Raw genomic sequence first — 19450 nt, forward strand, 5'->3', positions numbered from 1 at the left:
GTTGTGAGACCTGTGAGTTGATGAAATCTGGTGACCACTTGACGAGGAGGAGTTCCAGGACCGAGTCTGAGCTCGGGCACCCCTGTGGGGTGATGGATGCTCAGAGGGGCTGGGGGCTGGAGGATTACAAAATAACTGACTTGGTACATGCCTCAGGTGGTTTCACAGAAAGATGGCCAGGTGCAGATCGAGGCAAGAATTAATCAGGGACAAAACTGTCCTTTTCTAGGTAAGTCAGAGCCTAATTTTTTTTTCTAATTAAATATTTTCTTCTGCATATGAGGTCCTAAGGAACACCTACAAATACCATAACATTATGTTAATTATCATTCTCAAGAATGTCAATGTCAAAATCAACATCAACGAAAAACTGGGGGTTTCAATGAGCTGCTTGGCTTGGCCTAAGGAGTATTAGGGAGAAAAGTCTTCATTCATATTCAGACTGGTACCGACCAATTCTGAACATGTATAGGCCAAGAAAAAGTAGCATGAAGAGATTCTTCTTGTTGCCTGAAATAGTCCGGCTGTGGTAGGGATGTTTCCCTGTTAAGAACAAACTGCATTCCCTGCCAGCTTGTGGGTGACAGTGATCATCTGGGTACAGTGTACCCAGGATGAGGGGAAGCAGTACCAGCCCCTGTAATAAGAAACTCTCACCTTCTCGGTGGCCAATCAGAGTTTTCTCTGCCTAGATGCGGTGTGAGATAGTTTGCTGGACAAAGCTTAGAGGGGTCCCTCAGGGACCTGTGGTCCTTCTGTCTGCCCCTGCCTCACCTTTAGGGCCTTGAAGTTCTTCCTGATTAGCTGGAAGAGTAGAGGATTTCTGGAAGGTTCCTGCAAGCTGGACTCAACAGCAGGCAACCTGTAGCATTTGGGTTCCTATCTCCCAGCTGAACCGCACCTGACCGCAAGGGAGATGGGGAAAGACAGCCCAGTCGCTTGCTCAGGGAGAGGATGAGTCTTGGGTGAACACAGCAGTCAGTCGTCAGAAGAGCTTTCTTCCTTTAAGAAGTGCCTTCCTTTACCCCAGCTTTGTGTTGGGTGGAGGGCACCAAGATAGATCAAACCTGATTCCTGCACCATTCTTCCCAAGCAGGCCACGCCCAAAGGGCCAGGCATGGGCAGGGCGGCGGGTGAATTGTGCCCCCTAAAAAGACACGTCTGGCCAGGCGTGGTGGCTCATGCCTGTAATCCCAGCACTCTGGGAGGCTGAGGCAGGCGGATCACGAGGTCAAGAGATCGAGACCATCCTGGCCAACATGGTGAGACCCCATCTCTGCTAAAAATACAAAAATTAGCTGGGCATGTGCCTGTAGCCCCAGCTACTTAGGAGGCTGAGGCAGGAGTATTGCTTGAACCCGGGAGGTGGAGGTTGCAGTGAGCCGAGATCGCGCCACTGCACTCCAGCCTGGCGACAGAGCGAGACTCCGTCAAAAAAAAAAAAAAAAAAAAGACGTTGAAGTCCTAAACCCTATTGTGAATGTGACCCTACGTAGAAACAGGGTCATCCTAGGTGTCATCAAATTAGGATGAAGTCTTGATGGATTAGGGTGGGCTCTAAATCCTGTGACTGGTGTCTTTCTAAGGAAAGATTTAGTCACAGACACAGAGAACAAGCAACCATGTGATACCTTGATTTCAAACACCTGGCCCCCCAAACTGTGACAGAACACACATCTGTTGTTCTAAGCCATGGAGGGCACCTGGTTACAGCAGTTTCGAGTTGAAGTCCCTGCCTCTCTTATTAGCTGTATAAATTATGGGACACACTGAGCCCTGTCCTCGACTGCAAAATGGGTGTGAGGACCCAGCTGGTAGGTGCTGCAGGTGGAATTAACACAGGCACAAGGGGTGGAAAGAGTCCAGCTAACAGAGGGCTCATGCTCACTCCACAAGTCCCAGCCACGTAGAGGGCTCAGCCTCTCCTTGCCCCACGCACCCTGTGTTGTCAACGCTGCCAACACACTGGTCCCCAGGTCTAGCCTGTTGCTGGTCTAGCTGGCTCCCATTCAGCCTTCAAGTCTTGCATCAAAGTCAGGTTCTCAAGAAAGATTTTCATAAGCCCCACTCCTCACCCTACCTCCAAGTGAAGTTGGTCTCCATTAGGAGCTCCTGCACTGCATTCTCCTGGACAACACCAACTTCTTAACGCATGGTCTGCCCTTGTTTGCTGTAATCCGCACTTCAAGGCTGACACCTGGCACACAGAAATAACTCCATCCTAAACTTTGTCTTGTGGGAATGGGGTTGCCAATTCACAGGACCCAGAAAAAAGCAAGCCATCAGTGTGCTTCCCTTCGGGTGCCCTGGGTAACAGGGATTCCCATTTGGTGAGTGATGACTGAGTTACTCGCATTTCAAGAGCAAATTCAATGAATACCAAGAAAACAGACACCTGCCACAGCAGCTGTTATCCTGTCATCTAGGGGTGACTATTTCGGGGAGGCAGCCACTGGTCTATGTATAAATACTTGCATTAGGTTTTATTTGTGTTTTATTGAAAGTTTGGTTGGGTACAGAAAAAACACACACACTTAACAGGTTAAAATATCCAAATAAAATTTACTGCAACTTTTGGAGAATTTTATTTGTGCTACAAGACACGTTGCATAGGAAACTCTTTAAAGCCCCTGAGGAAAAATATCCATGGTTTAAGGTGCAACTGGTTTGGTTTCTTCTTTGGGGAAAAGGTGATGGATGATCTCTCGGAGGAATGATGGGGTCGAGTGGAGAAGCACATGGAAGGCTGCACCGTGGGATGACTGGGGAATTGTGTGTCCTGGTTCTTGCAGTGTACAATAGCTAGTGTTGTTTCTTTTTTCCAGTCAGTGGGTCTTCAGTATCTGAATAAGCAGCTATACAACGTTTCAGGCCAATAAGGGAGTATACGTTGATCATACTAAGGAAGTAACGTGTTTCAAGAAAGCAGTTTGAGAGAATGAGATTCGGGATCCCAAATGGCCCCTGACAATAGCAGACACACCGGGTGTGTCCTGACATGTTGCTGGGGCTCACCGCACTCTACTGATTTGCCAGGAAGCAGTCCTGCCTGCTGCTCCCTTCTAAGATGCGACATCTACCATTCGTTATGAAATTCACGCAGCACGTCTGCACCCCAATTATCAATGCCACTCTTTGCCAAGCTCCTGACTTTATGTGAGACACGTTTTCATTTTTACAAAACGGTCACCTTGCTCAGATGATCTTCACATTGTACAAAAGACGGTTTCATCTAAACGATTACTTCTTTCCGAGGAGACACAGGCACACCGGGAGGGAAGAGGGGTTAAGCCTTAGATGAAATGAAATGCAGAGTTTGGCAAATGGCAGCTGGCACCTCTGCACGTCGGCATAAGGCGTTGCCTGTGAGGCCAACCACAGCATCTGCCACAAACACGAGAGTCGGTGGCCACCAAGGCTCTGGTTCCATCGCAAAGTTTTCTTCCTGTCCACGGAAGAGGTGGCAAACTCGATGGGAAGCACTGCTTTGACCCCAGGAAGAAACAGGACAATAGCCTGGTAGCAGCAGGGACCACCTCACTCTCAAATGGCACTGCTCTTGTGAAGGACTAATTGCATCCGGCAGGAGCCCTAAAGACTGTCAACTCCTGGGTGCTTTCTAATCTACTGGCAGAAACAGCTCACGGCGCCTAAATGCTAATGTGTTAGCAGGACGTCACTCTGCCCACAAAAGCTCACTGAAGAGTCACACGTTCTGTGGACGGCCATTTACTATGCATGAGGCAAAGCACCGAGGACGGGGCAGTACCTCGGGCCTTCTCAGCAAGAATGGGTGTGAGCTGTACCCATTTACTGAAAAGCCACTTTTCCCCACACGACTCACCTTCTTACGTGCAGGGAGTGAAAGAGGTCCCACAACTGAACAAGTGTCTTTCTGGGCTGAGTGTTGAAATGCAAAGTGTGGCCGGGAATCAGAAATGCCCCCAGTGACCTTTAAATACCTATGTACATCCCTAACATAATTTAAAAAGGCCTGTAACAACATAAAAAGCTCAACAGCCTGTGCCCCTATTTTCTTTTAAGCCTTTATGGTCCATAAAAAAAATTAGATACCACCTTTCTCATCGATCCCTTCCCCCCATTCTTTAAAAAAATGATTTCCAATTTAAATTTATACTTAACAAATAGAAAGCTATGCGACTGGGAATGACCTGCGGTAGGAAGTCCCTTCAGGCCTCCCCCTTGATGGAGAAGGGTGGCGCATTACGGGTGTCGGTCCAGCTGGCAGACCCTAAATTTGTTCAGGCAGCCGCCCCTTCCTCCCTCTTCAGCTCTGCGGTCACGGCAGGGCACCCAGGGCGGATGACGGCTTGCCCTCCAGAGCAGCAGGAGGGGAGGGGACCCACTCAAATCACGAAGTCGTCCTGGTCCGCGGGGCTGAAGGCGGCTGCTCTCAGAATGTCCAGGGAGTTCACCAAGATCAGAGTCCCAGTGAGGTGCTTCCAGCGCTTGGTGATGGGGTTTTTCATCTTGTCCAGGCCCAGGTGCAGCTCCTGGATGACATCCCGGTAGCTGTCCCCGATCTGATGGCTCCAGGTGAGTAGGAAGTCATAGGCAGGCTTCCACATGGCCTGGGAGGTGCAGTCAAAAAAAAAAACAAAAGGAAGGAGAGAGGAAGAAAGATGAGGAGACAGAACGAGATTGGTTCCTATTACTTGGTGTGGCTCCTGTAGTTACTATTTGGGACACTCTTTCAAGAGTGCAACAAGCCCACGGAAGAACAGTGGAGCCATCTCGGGGCCAGCGTCAGCACATTCCAGAGGGAAGAGCAGGGCTTGGCGCCAGAGTAGGTGTGCAACAAATGAATAAACAGAAAAATTCCGCTTTCCTTACAATCATCACGGCACCTTCTCTCTGTGCCGTTTGGAAATTTATTCTGTTCATAAAAGACACCCTTGTGCTTGGGACTACCTGCTTCCTAGATCTTGCAAGCCTGAACTGTCTTCCAGGAAGCTCACTAGGGTGCCCTCCACACACAAGCAAGAACAAAGGACATCTGAGCAAGAGCCCGGCCGCACCGACTTTGGCCCAAGTTATGTAACGTACCAGGTATCGCCCAGCCCGGAGCGGCTCACAAAGGCCTGTGTGTGTGTGTTACGGCATTGTTCAGTCCTACTGATGGCAATTTAAGATCAAAATGAGCAAGGGACAGGCAGTTCTGTCTGCCCTGCCCACGTCGTGTGGAACAGCCTTGACACCCTCAAGCCAGAGGGCGGCTCCCGCTCAGTGAGGCACCCAGTGCTGGGCACAGGCACGCACATTTCCACCTGTCGCATCCTCCCGGAAATGCTGCGGGGCAGACCGTTTTATGGCTGCACTACACGGGTCTGAGGGGCCCAGGGACAGAAGGGCTCAGTGAGCTCCAAGCTCAGCCGCTGCTCACCTCGCTGTCCACAACCCCATTCCTGTCCCGGTGGGGAGACTCGTAGGCGTCCATCTGCTGCTTGGAGACCTTGGCCAGCTTCTCAGCCAGCTCCCGCCAGCGGTGGGCCACCTCCACAGCCGTGGTCAGGAGCACAAAGTCCTGGATGAGTCTGACCACCAGGCCCTGGCAGTCCATCTTCAGTAAGGCCTGCGGGAGAATTGGCACAGAGTGAGCTGGTGTCAGGAGCGGGGCAGGCTCTGCTCCCTGCAGAATTCCAGCAGACGGCGCAGGAACGGCCACAGGCTCTCTGCTCTCCATGCTCTCTGGCCTACCAATGCCCTGTGAAATCCATCACTGCCAGGACTCACAGGAGAGAAGGGATGATATGTGGGCATGCTGGGCTCACCAGGGTCTCCCTCCAAAGCCCACATCCGCCTGGAACCTCAGAATGTGACCTTGCTTGGAAATGGGGTCTTTACAGATGGAATTAAGATGAGGTCATTCTGGATTGGGGAAAGTCACCAATGACTGGTGTCTTCATGAGAGAAAGCAGACACAGAGGCAGGGAGGGAAGAAGGCCGTGTGACGACAGAGGCAGAGACTGGACGGATGAGGTCACAAGCCAAGGAATAGAAGGACCGCTGAGCCGGCAGGGCCCAGGAGAGGCCTGCGCACATCCTCTCCCACCGCTCGCAGATGAACCAGCCCTGTGACCTCCTGACTGAGACCTGTGGTCTCCTGAACAGTGAGAGGACAAGAGTCTGCTGTTTGAAGCCCCTCGGTTTGTGGTCATTTGTCTTGGGAGCCCCAAGACAAATGGTGAATGAGGCAGGGTGAATACGGATTAGAGTTGTCACTATTCCCACTCCCACTGGGGACACCAGAGAGAAATGAATGCACATCACCAAACAGACACCATAGCCTGAGGCTGAGAGGGACAGAGGGTGCGCTGAGTGTGCGGTGCCGACACTGGCCAGTTAGAGAGCCCCACAAGCAGAAGAGACCAAGGCTGTGGACTCAGACAGCGACCACCCAGGGAGAACATTCGAGGCCTGAGGCGGAGACGGAGGGTGTCCCACCAAGAACCACGGTGATCAGATCAGAAGAGCCACAGATCTCCCGCAGGAAGCCTTTCCACAGTCGGTGGGGCTGCTCCCATGTCAAAGCTGCAAGAACTTTCTACTGTGTCTTTAGGACAGGGATTACTAACCACAGGGGAAGTCAGAGGGGAGGAAACAGGACAGAGAGCCCTGCTGGGACAGTGGAAGTCGCAGCTGAAGCCGCAACCACCATGTGGCCATGCTGGGACTCAATTCCCACCTAAAAATGGGGGCTGGATGGGACAGGCATGGAACATATGGTTCAACAGCCTAATGTACCTGAGGGACCCCAGGCTGGGGTCAAACTCACATTTCTGGCTTAAAGAAATAAATGGGATTGGCCAGCACTAGCCAGCAGGCCTGCGGGTCTGCACACTGTGCAGTGTACGTCTCCTGCTGTCCCAGGCCACATGTCTGCCACTGGGTGTCATGCAAGCGACTCTGGCGCCGTCCTAATTATAAATAAGCCCACACATGGTTAGCGTGTGGCTCTGAGCCAGTCAGGATGATGTCACCAGGAAGGCAGGAGAGCCGCGTGCCGGGTCTGATTCTTGTCTGAGTCTCCTATGCCATAGGAGGCACAGTTCACCCCCACCTTGAAGCGTTCTCTCATTCAACAATGGGAAAGCCTTGGCTTCCAGGGGAAAGGGGGCCGAGGCAGCCCAGAGGCAGTTTCTGAGGCTCCTGTGGACCCCTGGACGGGAGAATTGCTAAGAGGAGAGGAAAAGTCACCAGGCCTGGCACTCTTTGTCTCTTTATGCTCTGCTTCAGCACCTGAGGTTGTCACTTTAGGACTCCAAAGCAGGCTAAAAAACAAACACCACCCCCCCACCCCGACCCCGCCAACCACGCCGCTGGTGCCAGCGCTCTTTCGTGGACTGTTTTGTGTGGACAACTGGGTTGTCTTGCTAGTGCTCATACAGTCGGCCGGGCTGCTTCCTTCAAAGCTAGCCCCGTTGTTTTAGGCTGAGCATTCTAACGTACACTATGTTCACCTGGGAGGAGTCTAACAATACAAAAAGGTGACTTTTGGCCAGGCACGGTGGCTCACGCCTCTAATCCCAGCACTTTGGGAGGCTGAGGTGGGTGGATCACCTGAGGTCAGGAGTTCGAGACCAGCCTGGCCAACATGGTGAAACCCCATCTCTTAAAAAAAAAAAAAGGTGACTTTTTGGTGATGTGCAGCATGCATCAGCCAGAGTTGGTGACTCACGAGCCTTCTAGGTGGACCCCCAGCATCTCAATCCATTCAATTTATAAAGAACCATAAGGCCGGGCACGGTGGCTCACACCTGTAATTCCAGCACTTTGGGAAACCGAGGTGGGTGGGTGGATCACGAGGTCAGGAAATCAAGACCATCCTTGTCAACATGGTGAAACCTCGTCTCTACTGGAATACAAAAAATTAGCTGGGCGTGGTGGCACATGCCTGTAGTCTGAGCTACTCGGGAAGCTGAGGCAAGAGAATCGCTTGAACCCGGGAGGCAGAGGTTGCAGTGAGCCAGGATTGTGCCACTGCACTCCAGCCTGGTGACAGAGCAAGACTCCATCTCAAACAAACAAACAAATAAACAAACAAACCAAAAAGCCCATGAGCGACAGATCATTCTGATGCCTTCCTAGATCTGAGAGGCTGGCAGCTGGCTACCAATGGGGCTGTCTGGAAGGGGGGTTGAGGACCTGGTGGCTGTTTCTGATTTTGTAGAAGCTACTAGAAACCCAGGGCTTGCTGCGAGCCAGACAGGGCTCCTCTGGTCCCCAGAGCCACCCCATGAAGCAGAGGCTGAGTTCAACCCACTTTACAGAAGCTGAGAGGTGAAGTGGGTTTCACACCTACAACTGTCAGAGCCAGAGCTGCCCCCGGGCGCCCGCCCCCCAGCTCCTCCCTGCTGTGTGGGCCACAAGGCATCTGTTCTACAGATAAGTACGAGAAGCCAGCAGACGCCAGGCTTGTCCCAGGTCCCACAGCTGGAAGTGACAGGCGTGGAAGCAAATGCAGACTTCTTGGCGCTCGGCCAACGGCCTTCCCAATTCTGTGAGCACCACGTGGCACTGGGAATGGAACCGAATATAACACTGGTCTGGATTGTGCTGCCTATCAGCTATTTATATATTTCAGAATAAGGTCTGTTTCATTTTGAATTTAGATATATTCAAAATAAATTCTTTTAAAAAATTAAATGTTTACTGGATTTGTTTCAGAAGATTGAAGAGCATACAGGTGTGTATTCACATGTGGAAGGTGTATAGTAAACTGGTAGGCGGCCAGATTCTAACTGTCTTGCTGTGGTGGGAGCCTCGCCTGTGGTCCTGGGAAGGTGTGCTGGACCACCACAGGGTTTGACACGAAGACACTCACTGTCCCCACTCAGCTCTCTTGTGGCTACTCAGCACACACCAAGCCCCTATGGCTGTGTGCACAGCTGCCTGGTCCCAAAGCAGCATTGATTTCTAGGTAACAGAACATGTCAAAGTCACCTGCTTCTGACTCAACTCATTCCTGGTACAAGTGATCAAAACTGTTCTCTCTCAGGGGCAGAGGGCACAAGTCACCAAAGTCCTGGGAAACACAGGCGCTCTCTAGTCCCTGGGAAGGAGACTGCCTGGACTCCAGCCAGGGGCAGCCACGGTCCCTTTTCCATGGATCCTGGATGAATGGAGAGGTCGGCACTTCCAGCACCAGGAATGAAGGCATCTTTCACTCACTCACTTTGGCTCCACTTACACAGCTTTTACTGAGCCCGGCACTGGTTTAGTTTGTTATAAACCACCCACACCATCAACAAGGCATAATTTATGCCTATTTTTAAAGGGCAAATTTTGAGTCTCCACCAATTCTTAGCAATAGAAAGGTTTCACAGCAGGAGGCTGTAGCTCTATGAACCTGATCCCCGTAGCTTCCAGTTTTGGGGGACACACGGGTATACCAGAAAACGCTCAATGAAGTGATGCACAATCCTGATTTCAGCTGAGTGAGTCAGTCCACCCCGATGTAAGTCAGGGACACTGAACTCCACCTATAAAGGGACAGGCAGTATTTTTGGCTTTGTGTGGCACACTGTATCTCTCAGAGTGGCCTGAAAGCCACAGACAATGCATATGGGAATGGGTATGGCTGGGTTTCAACAAAATGCCATTGACAGGAATGGCGGGCCTGGGGGCCAGAGTTTGGCGACTGATTTCAAGAGATATTCTTGGCCAGGCGTGGTGGCTCAACCCTGAAATACCAGCGCTTTGGGAGGCTGAGGTGGAAGGATTGCTTGAGTTCAGTGAGTTCCAAACCAGCCAGGCAACATAGTGAAACCTTGTCTCTACCACAGACACACACACACAAACACACACACACACACACACACACACACACACACACACACACACATAAGCTGGGGTTGGTGGCGTATGACTGTAGTCCCAGCTATGAAGGAGGCCGAGGTGGGAGGACTGCTTGAGTCCAGGAGTTTGAGGCTGCAGTGATCTGTGATCATACCACTGCGCTCCAGCCTAGGGGACAGAGCAGCGAGACCTTGTTTTGAAAAAAAAGGTGGCGGGGTGGGAGAAGATATTCTTATGAAATTATAAAGAAATACAATTTAGGCTTTTTTGCTGCTTGTTTATTACATCCTGCTTCCTTCCTGGGGCATCCAGACGCTGGAAGGGGAGCCTTCTCCACACAGCACCTGGACGGCGGGCCCAGCCAGCCTCCTTCTTGGCATCGAAAGATGCTGTGGAATGTAAAGATTTCTGATTCTTAAAAAGCTGGGTTCCCTTTCAAAGCCTCCACCACAGCCTGATGCTGCCCCTCCTCTTTGCCTGACAGGAGCCCACTGGCCACGCCGTGCTTCCGGCCAGTCTACAGAGCATGCACAGTGAGGGCTTCCTGTCCCCTGCTTCCCGAACTCTGACACCTCAGGGGGCTGAGCGTAAACTCTACCCTCGAATCATGCCACCGCCACCATTGTTTGTACATGAGACCCACGAAGGAGCACAAGACTTAAATGGGAATGTGCACGGTTCTCCTTTCATAAATATTGATGCCCCTTCTATGGCTCATTGCATATGTATATTTGGCCACCAATATCCATAAGTTCTTATTGCCTCTGCCCCTCCCTTGAACTGTCTCTTTTGGCTTCTGGCCGGAGGCTCTGCTTACTAGCCTGTCGGAATGGCCACTTGCAGGCTGCACCCTTTACGTGGAATGAAGGCTCTCCTTTCCAAATGCATGAACCTTATCAATCTTCAGCTGATGCCACCATGGACAGAGGCTCTGGTAGGAGAGAGGTGGCCAGGACAGAGGAGGGCAGCCACAGCCATGCTGCTGGGAAGGGGCAGGCAGAGGCCCCGGGATGCCCCATGTGCTAGCTCTGCTATCAAAAACAGGCATGAAAAGAATGGAAAGTGGAAATGGGACCACAGATCAGAAGCATGGTATGGCCACGTGAGAATGCCCCCTGCTTGGATTCTTAGTGCAGCCCAAGGCCCGCATTCATTATCCATTCATTCATTCCTCAGTCATCCATCGAGTACCTCAGTGTTTCTTAGGTACCAGGGCCCTTCCTCTCATGGGACCTATGTCCAGTTAGAGTGATAATGAGAAGCAAGTACACGAGAATCTAAACAAACTTGTTTCTTTTCTTCCTTTCTTTATTTTTGAGACAGGGTTTCACTCTGCTGTCCAGGCTGGAGTGCAGTGCTGTGACATAGCTCACTGCGGCTTTGAACTCCTGGGCTCAAGTAATCCTCCCACCTCAGCCTCCTGAGGAGCTGGGACTACAGGTGCGTACCACGACACCTGGCTAATCAAAAAAGAAAAAATTGTAGGGGTGAAGTCTTACTATGTTACCCAGGTTGGTCTTGAACTCCTGGGCTTAAGCGATTCTCCTGCCTCAGCCTCCCAAAGGGCTGGTATTACAGGTGTGAACCTCCATGTCTGGCCAAAATAAACTGCTTCTGATTCAAGAAACACCATGGAGACAGGGGATGATAAGGTGCATGGGGCTGCAGGGGAGGACATCTTTGAGAGATGGCATTTGAGTGACAGCTGAAGGAGATGAGGCGGTCCGGCTAAGGAAGCTCCAGGAAGAGGAACAGCATAGCATCTGCCAGGGCTGGAGGTCAGGTGAGCCGCGTGTGTTCCAGGCGGGGGTGCACGGAGCACAGTGGGCCCCAGGGGTGGGATTGGTAGGGCCAGATCTTATAGGACTTTCTGGGGTAGGGGCAGGGGCTGACCCCCTTCTGATGGTGGGGGAGAGAGAAACAACCCAGGTTTCATTTGGTTCCTTTTTCCTTCCCATCACCTTGCACACTGACTGTCTCAAACCCTCAGACTTTCCCTGTCATTTAGACAGTTTCCAACCCAGGTCTCATCAAAACAACAACACAGAGAGCAGTGCTACAGATAAGTGTGTGTGTTGACAGGGGGCAGGGGAGCAGTGGCAGTGATTCTCCCGGAGGAGCAGGAAAGCAGTGGTGGGAGGCTGCAGAAATCCTGGCAGCCCCACAACGACAAGCGGAATAGAACACCCAGTTTTCAGAGTCTCCTAATAAACCACGCTGGGATAAATCGTCTGTGGTTTCTAGACATTTGGCCAAGATGATGACTGACACAGGTTGGGGCCGATGGGGTGAGGACACGGCAAAACCAGTTTCACTTTATCACCACGAAATCTAAGCTTGCCTCAGGGAGCCGACCTGGCCAGGAGCGAGTTTCACTTCCTCCTCTCGGGGTGGAGGAAGGACTCAGGCACAGAGGACACAACCTTCCCAGGAGCAGATGGGGAAGCCCACCCAGAGCTTGGGAAAAATCCCTTCCCAGACGCTTGGCAATCCAATTAAAAGAGTTAGATCATCTAAGTCTTTCGGAAAAAGATAAAAAAGAAGGAAACGAGCCGGGCGCGGTGGCTCAAGCCTGTAATCCCAGCACTTTGGGAGGCCGAGGCGGGTGGATCACGAGGTCAAGAGATCGAGACCATCCTGGTCAACATGGTGAAACCCTGTCTCTACTAAAAATACAAAAAAAATTAGCTGGGCATGGTGGCTCGTGCCTGTAATCCCAGCTACTCAGGAGGCTGAGGCAGGAGAATTGCCTGAACCCAGGAGGGGGAGGTTGCGGTGAGCCGAGATCGTGCCATTGCACTCCAGCCTGGGTAACAAGAGCGAAACTCCGCCTCAAAAAAAAAAAAAAAAAAAAAAAAAAAAAAAAAAAAAAAAAAGAAGGAAACGAGCATAAAGCCACTTCCTTGGTTGTCATTTCCCACAGCTGGTGTGAAACTCCCGCTTGTGTCATTTTCCACCTCTGGTGTGGTGTCAAGGTGAGCGTCCTGGGCTCACCAACGCCGTCAGGTTCCACGACAGCATGCATGGCCATGGCTGTGGTGTCCAGGCTGCCCGCACGGAGGCTCTCACAGGATGGAGGCGCCTTGTCTGCTGCTGCGCTGGGTGCACCCGTGAGGAGATCAGGCCACAGCCAGGAACCAGCTTCCGGAAAGTTATTTTACTGGAGAGCCAGGACGAATGCTCTGAACCACAACGGGTGATGGCTGATGGGAGGGACACGGGCCATCCCATCCCTGCAGGTGACCCCACGTGGGGCCCGGGAAGCTCCCTTGCTGCATTTGTTTGCCTCCTCCCCACCCAAGAGCGGTGACTTCCTGGTCGCCATGGCAGCCCCTCTGATGGCTGCTTCTGGTTCCATCTCCCTCCCCTGGGCAATCTCATGGCTCCATGCTTCTGGCACTGCACACAATTGCAGGCCCCTGAGAAAGGGTCTTGCTCCTGCCCCACTTCTGCCGGGCTGCCTCCCTTCTGTCTCCTGGCTCAATATGGGCAGCCAGACCAGGTATGTGCCATGTGCAACCCTTACCTGCACACCTGTGTCTAAGGGACACTCCAGGCTCTCCCAGACACACAGGGCTCAATCCAGGGGAGCCAGGGAGGTGGCAGAAAGGCCAGGGCACCAGAACTGCACCTCTCAAAAGCTAGGACACAAGAAAGCCTGCGGGCTCAGAAGAATGAGGAAGAGCGCAAGGCCACGGGGTTTTCCTGCAGGAATAAACACCAGTGATGCGTCCCTCTCTGGAGGATGGGGGTGGACTCTGTTCTATCACAGGGAGAAGTCCATGGTGACTCTCCACCACAAACACCGCTGGGGATGCCAGGACACGATGTGGCTATGCCTAGCCAAGGTAACCTCTGGGACCCAGCTCTGCTGAAGGTGGGGCTACCTGTGGGGGGCGGGGCTGAGAAAGCGTTTAGCAAATCTGCCTGTGGGGGGCAGGGCTGAGAAAGCATGAGCAAATGCTCCCCAATTGGCTGGTAGGACGGGGCGTATCCCACAGTCTGACACTTACTTCCCCCTTTTATTTCTTTGGATTCCAGCTCAGGGTTGTGCTGGCAAAATAAATGCTGTCCTTGACCCAACTCAAACCAACACAGAGCGCGAAGTGGAAACTATACAGAGATGCTAGACGCTTCAAGGAAGCGAAGGTGAGAAAAACTCACAATGAACTCAGGCTTGGGGGCAGTGCTTCTTAAGACTCTGGAGACACAGACCCTGTTGGGAATCTGATGAACCACAGATCTGCTCCTGAGATCTAAACAGAAGGGGCGAGAGCACAGGCCTCCGTCTGCCCCGTCCCCGACCGGGTCCGTTCTGGAACCGTTGAGGAGCTCACAGCTTCAGTGGGAAAGTGACTCTAATGCTCTTCTTTGCAGAATTCTTGGGTTGTCTGGGGCCCCCAGGATCCCCCATAAACCCCTATCTCCAGCTGCACACTTCGAGCCCCACACGTGTATCCCAGACAGTGGGACATCAGCCACAGACACCGTCCCGGTGACTTACGACACCACAGCCCACACCCACGTGCACTGGGAAGGCGGAAAGGCTGTGCTGAGCCACACCCCTGAGCACCCAGGTGCCTGCTGAGCACTCACCATCACGAGCTCCTTCTGGAAGGACTTCCGTTCTTTGCTCTCCATGTTGTTGCAGTCCTCCTTCAGCTTTTCCAGGACACACGCCACCCGCTCGGGCTCGCTATCCAACTCCGCCCGGCAGAAGAAGGTCAGCGGCAGGTCCGCGTAGCCCAGGGCGTCGGCGAAGGAGCGCCAGCTGCTGATGTTCTCCATGAGCAGGGTCCTCACGGAGGCGTAGATGTAGGTGAGGAACTTGCAGGGCCGCAGGATCTGCTCCAGCAGCACCGAGGTGCTGAGCTCGGGCCCCGAGCACAGGCTGGGCCGCGCCCTGCCCACCACCAGCACGTTCTTGGCGTGCACGAGGCCCACCCTGCCCTGGTAGTAGCCGATGTACCACTCCTTGGTCCACAGCTGCCCCCGGAGCCTCACCCGCTCCTCGCTGAGCAGGGCGATGCCGTCCCCCTTCTTGTACTCCAGCAGGTAGTGGTTCTTGTTCTGCCGCACCACGGTCTTGAGTAACTTGCCGAACTTGAGGCTGGACACCGGGCGGTCCTGGAAAGTCGGGTACTTGGTGGTGGTGGCAAACGGGGACAGGATGATCTTCCCGACTTCGTTCTTCTTGAGAAACCTCCTTTGCCCGGAAGGCTTGATGGCACTTTTGGGGGGTGGCTGAGGAGTCTGGACGCAAAACTGGGTGAGGATGGCCTCCTGGTCGTCCTTCACCTGGACCCGCAGCGTGAAGTCAGAGAGCTCGTTGGCATTCTGGGAGGCGATGGGGAAGATCAGGCGGCTCACCTTGCCCAGCTTCAGCTGGAAGCCTCGCACCACTCTGGCCTGCTCACTGGCTCTGACCTCGTAATTCATCATGTTGGAAAACATACAGACCTTGAGATCCTGGGGCCGGGGCAAAATGAACTGGTGCTTACCCCACAGCTGCAAGGCCACTGGGGCAGGGCCGGGTGCCTGGCGGGTGACCTCGCTGACCAGGAGTGTCTTTGGGGCACAGTCGTGCCCAAAGATGGTCACTACCGTCTTGAAGGATGGATGGATGTGTTTGGGGCCGTAAAGCCCCACTGTGACTTTTTTATGGATGAAGTCCCACACGGTGGAAGGGTAGAGGATGCTGGGGCCGTGGGCAACGATAGCCACGTACATACATGGCTCCAGGTTGTGCAGCTGTGCCTGGACTGTGTCCCCACAGCTGTAGCTCAGCGGGACCGAGACATATGGCCCTTCCTTTGAGTCGCTCCTCAGGCACTGGAGGCCCACTGTGCTTTTGCTAAAAAGGTCATTTTTGATCTCGGCCGACACTTTCATCTCCAGGATGATGGAGGTTTTCACTTCCAGGTTGCTCAGCTTGACCTCCAACACGGGGCTGATGCTGCAAGACCTGTCACTGTTGAGCTCTAGAGGGGGGTCCAGCAGGGCTTTCAGGGAGATCTGCTGCATCTCGCCAGGGGTGACGTGGCCCTCGGGGACATGGATGCTGATGCCAGTGTCGGGGAGCTGCACGGTCCCCCCGGAGCTGTCCAGCTTGCACACAATGTTTGTCTCCACAGCTTGGGTCTGGCCCCAACCAGGGCTTTGGCCGAGCAAGTCCAGGTCATGGCAAGAGCGGGCCAGCTTCCGGTGGTTCAGCCAGGCGGTTCGAAAATCCTCCCGGCTCTGGAATTGCTCGGGGGCAGGTGATTTCAAGCCGGTGAAGAAACTCGACGACGTAGGCGCGTCAGACTTGGCTTGGAGGACGGAGAGTTCCGAGAGACTGTAGGAGCGCTTGCTTCTGAAGAAGGGGTTGTCCCGCTTGACCGGCGGCTCTGTGTGGGGTCCGTTTGCGACTGGAAGCTCATCGAAGATGTTGCCAGTGCTGTTCGTAGTGGCTGAGCTGGATTCAGTGAAGGAGGATGTGCCCGTGTCAAAAAGGAGCAAATCCACAGTACTTTTGGGATTCAGCTCATCCAAGCTGGGCATGATGGGTGCATTCCCATTCAGAAATGGGTTGGTTTGGGCACCATTCCAGAAAGGGTTGTTACTGTACCTTCTGGCTGGTACGTTTTTGTCATCTGTCCATCCCCCGAGCAGATCCAGCTCCTTGGCTACCTCATCTGGGCTGTCTGGAAGATTGTCAATCATACCGCTGTCACTCAGCGTGGAGTTCCGGTAGTTCAAGGGCTGCACGTAGGACGAGGGGATGTAGCCTATTTCTGTGGTGTTGTGCGCGTACCACCACTCACCGCCAGATGTGTCCAAGACATAGAGGTGGTCTCCTTTGGAGAACTTGAGCGTGGTGAAGTTGGTGGGGCAATAGTCCTTGATTGCAATCACCTCCTTTGCATTTCCAAAAGGTGTGGGGCTGTCTACTAGCAAGGCACTGGGAGAAGGCACTGTGTAAAACACAAAGAAAAGAGATGGTGAGGGCAAGCCTGGCAGGGCGCCCAGAGCGCTTCCGAGAGAAGGGAGGGAGGAAGGTGGCAAAACGAATGGGTAGGCAATAACGCAGGCAAGTCACCGACAGAAACAAACCAAAGTGAAATCTGGTACCTCATTTACCTGGCCCACAAACTAGTTCGCGAGAGCACCACTGTTACTCGGTCACTTTCCAAATCGACAGCCTATGCCAGGCAGAAAGACCACAGAGGAAGCCTCTCCATCACTCACAGAGAGGCGGATAGAAGATCTAACATGCCCTATGCCTTAAACATCTCATTTTGGGCAACTTTAACTTCTTAACAGAACTGCTACTAGATACAAAGAGAAACTGAATGTGATTTACTCAGAAAACATGGTGAGCTGATGAGTCAGGTGACCACTGCATGTAACTGGGGACTGGAAAGGAACATTCTCCCAAAACTCGTGCAGCAACACATGAGCTGATTCCAAGCTCTGCCTGTGGATGGAAAGGTTCCCTCCACCTGGTTCTTAAATTTCCAAGCTCAACCTGTTCCTCACCAAACTGCTTCTTCAGATAAAGTATGAATTCTGAAGTCGGATCCTTCCAACCTCTTTTATTTTAATTTTATTTATTTATTTATTCATTCATTCATTCATTCATTCATTTTTGAGACAGCATTTCATTCCATCACCCAGGCTGGAGTGTAGTGGCACAGTCTCAGCTCACTGCAACCTCAACCGCTCAGGTTCAAGCGATTTTTCTGCCTCAGCCTCCCAAGTAGCTAGGATGACGGGTGCGTGCCACTACGCCTAGCTAACTTTTGTATTTTTAGTAGAAATGGGGTTTCACCATGTTGGCTAGGCTGGCCTCGAACTCCTGACCTCAAGTGATCCTCCCACCTCAGCCTCCCAAAGTGCTGGGATCACAGGCGTGAGCCACCGTGCCCAGCCCAACCTATTTTAAATGATCAGTTAAAATCACAACACGAAAACAGGCTGCCCACATATCTTGAAAATGAGAGATGATGCCTAGTCTTAGCTCATACTATCATTGAGCAAGTGTTGACGCATTCTGAAAAATTCAAACCCTTTAAAAAGTGAATCAAGTTAATTTATGGTTCCTGCCATTGAACTCTGTAAGTACCAATGTAGACAGCAATGGAAACAGCAAAAGTAAACTAAACAGGTGGTGTGTTTGAAAGATAATGGATGTGATTAAATAGCCAAGTGCTTTTTCTCCCTCTCATACACGAGAAGGCATATTCAGAAGACGAAGAACATTCTCCCTGAAGAAAATAAGCATACTTACTTCTCCCCAAGACTCCCCTCCCCAACATCCCAATCTGCCTCTCTTACAGAGTCTGCTGACATTCCGGCTTCCTTTAATAAACAATTGAAAGAAAGAAAGGAAGCTTCTTTTTCTTTTCTTTTTAAGTTGCCAAAGCAAATGAGCAAAGAAAGGAATCCGTTTTTATTTGAACTAAACCTACAGCTTTTCTAACGGTAGATTAAGTCCACAGTCATCACGTCATCACATTCCATTCAATTGCTCCCCCCCTCCAAAAATCACCTGCCAGTTTCCTTTTCCTTTCAAAGGAAATAATTACACTTCCTTGGTAAAGTGTTAGCAAATCAGGTGGACAGTTTCTATTAATTTATGTTAACTGGGTTACAGAGATGAGCTTGGCTGGGAGCATCCCTGGCACTTGAAACCCCACCTACCCCCACGCCTCCCCCCAACCCTGCCTGTGAAATTACATCAGGCCGTTTGTCTGGGTGTCTCAGAGAACCTGGCTTTGGGATCACTAGACCTGGACTTGAATAGAACCCTTAGAAACTGTGTGAGCTCCAGAGCCTAAGACGCCACTCACGGTGGAGAAAAAGTCCGTTTCCTCCATGGGCTTTGCAGGGGACAAAATGCAAAGACAGAGATAAGGCACTTATCATAATCATGCTTGACCCGACTTGAGGACGCACAGGATGTTATGGGAAATAGCGATCTCCTGGCCCCACTGTTATCTTTTTCCATAGTTCTTATCACCAGCCACTTACATCATGTACCTGATGAGGTTCAGAACATGCCACCCCAAAATATAGCACCATGAATATTTTAAGCTGGAGGAATTTAAGAAACAGCAGGTGCAGGAAGGACTTCCTGCCCGCCTGCTGAGGCAGGTCATAGACCCTCAAAAGGGAGGGGCCCTCCGTATATGTCGGGGACAGAGCATCCTATCTCCAAGGACACAGGGAGTCTGCAATGCCCAGGACTTGCTGGCCTCCAGCTCATGACGCTTGCTCAGGCCTTTTTTTTTTGTCTCATCACATTTTTCCAGGACTCTCCACACCTCATCAGACTCCACGGGTTTAACTACTTGTTTAAGTCTTCATTTCCTTAAGAAGAAATATATACATAATCTATCTGTAATATACATAAAACATATATTAAGTAAGTTTGGATGCTTTTCTCTTATTAATGTCTTTTGTTATAGGGGCCCAAGCCAAGAACTCAGAATTTTTCCTTCTCTACATACTTTACATACATATATAAAGGAAAATAGATGCATATATATGTACAGTTTTTTGTGTAGGGGGAGGGGAGAGCCTCCATCTCCCCATTAGGGTATCAGCACCACTGGAGCCTGTTTTGTTTGCTGTTGTATCCCTGGGC

The 19450-nt window shown here is 51.8% G+C and overlaps 1 protein-coding gene across 7 annotated transcripts in view; it reads right to left on the reverse strand.

Annotated features, from left to right (window-relative positions):
• Positions 1-2542: 2542 nt before the first annotated feature.
• The window catches only part of SH3BP4 (SH3 domain binding protein 4), a 102273-nt gene continuing 85365 nt past the window's right edge, over positions 2543-19450 (reverse strand). For all 7 annotated transcript variants that reach the window (XM_039470029.2, XM_074398819.1, XM_074398823.1 and 4 more), the window contains 3 exons: positions 14416-16775; positions 5405-5593; positions 2543-4592 (listed from right to left, as the gene is read on the reverse strand). In XM_039470029.2, the coding sequence (XP_039325963.1) occupies positions 4368-4592; positions 5405-5593; positions 14416-16775 (2774 nt within the window). In that variant the 3' untranslated portion in view covers positions 2543-4367. The remainder of the gene's footprint in view (positions 4593-5404; positions 5594-14415; positions 16776-19450) is intronic.

This window comes from Saimiri boliviensis, chromosome 5, assembly GCF_048565385.1.
Source record: "Saimiri boliviensis isolate mSaiBol1 chromosome 5, mSaiBol1.pri, whole genome shotgun sequence".
NCBI lineage: Eukaryota > Metazoa > Chordata > Mammalia > Primates > Cebidae > Saimiri > Saimiri boliviensis.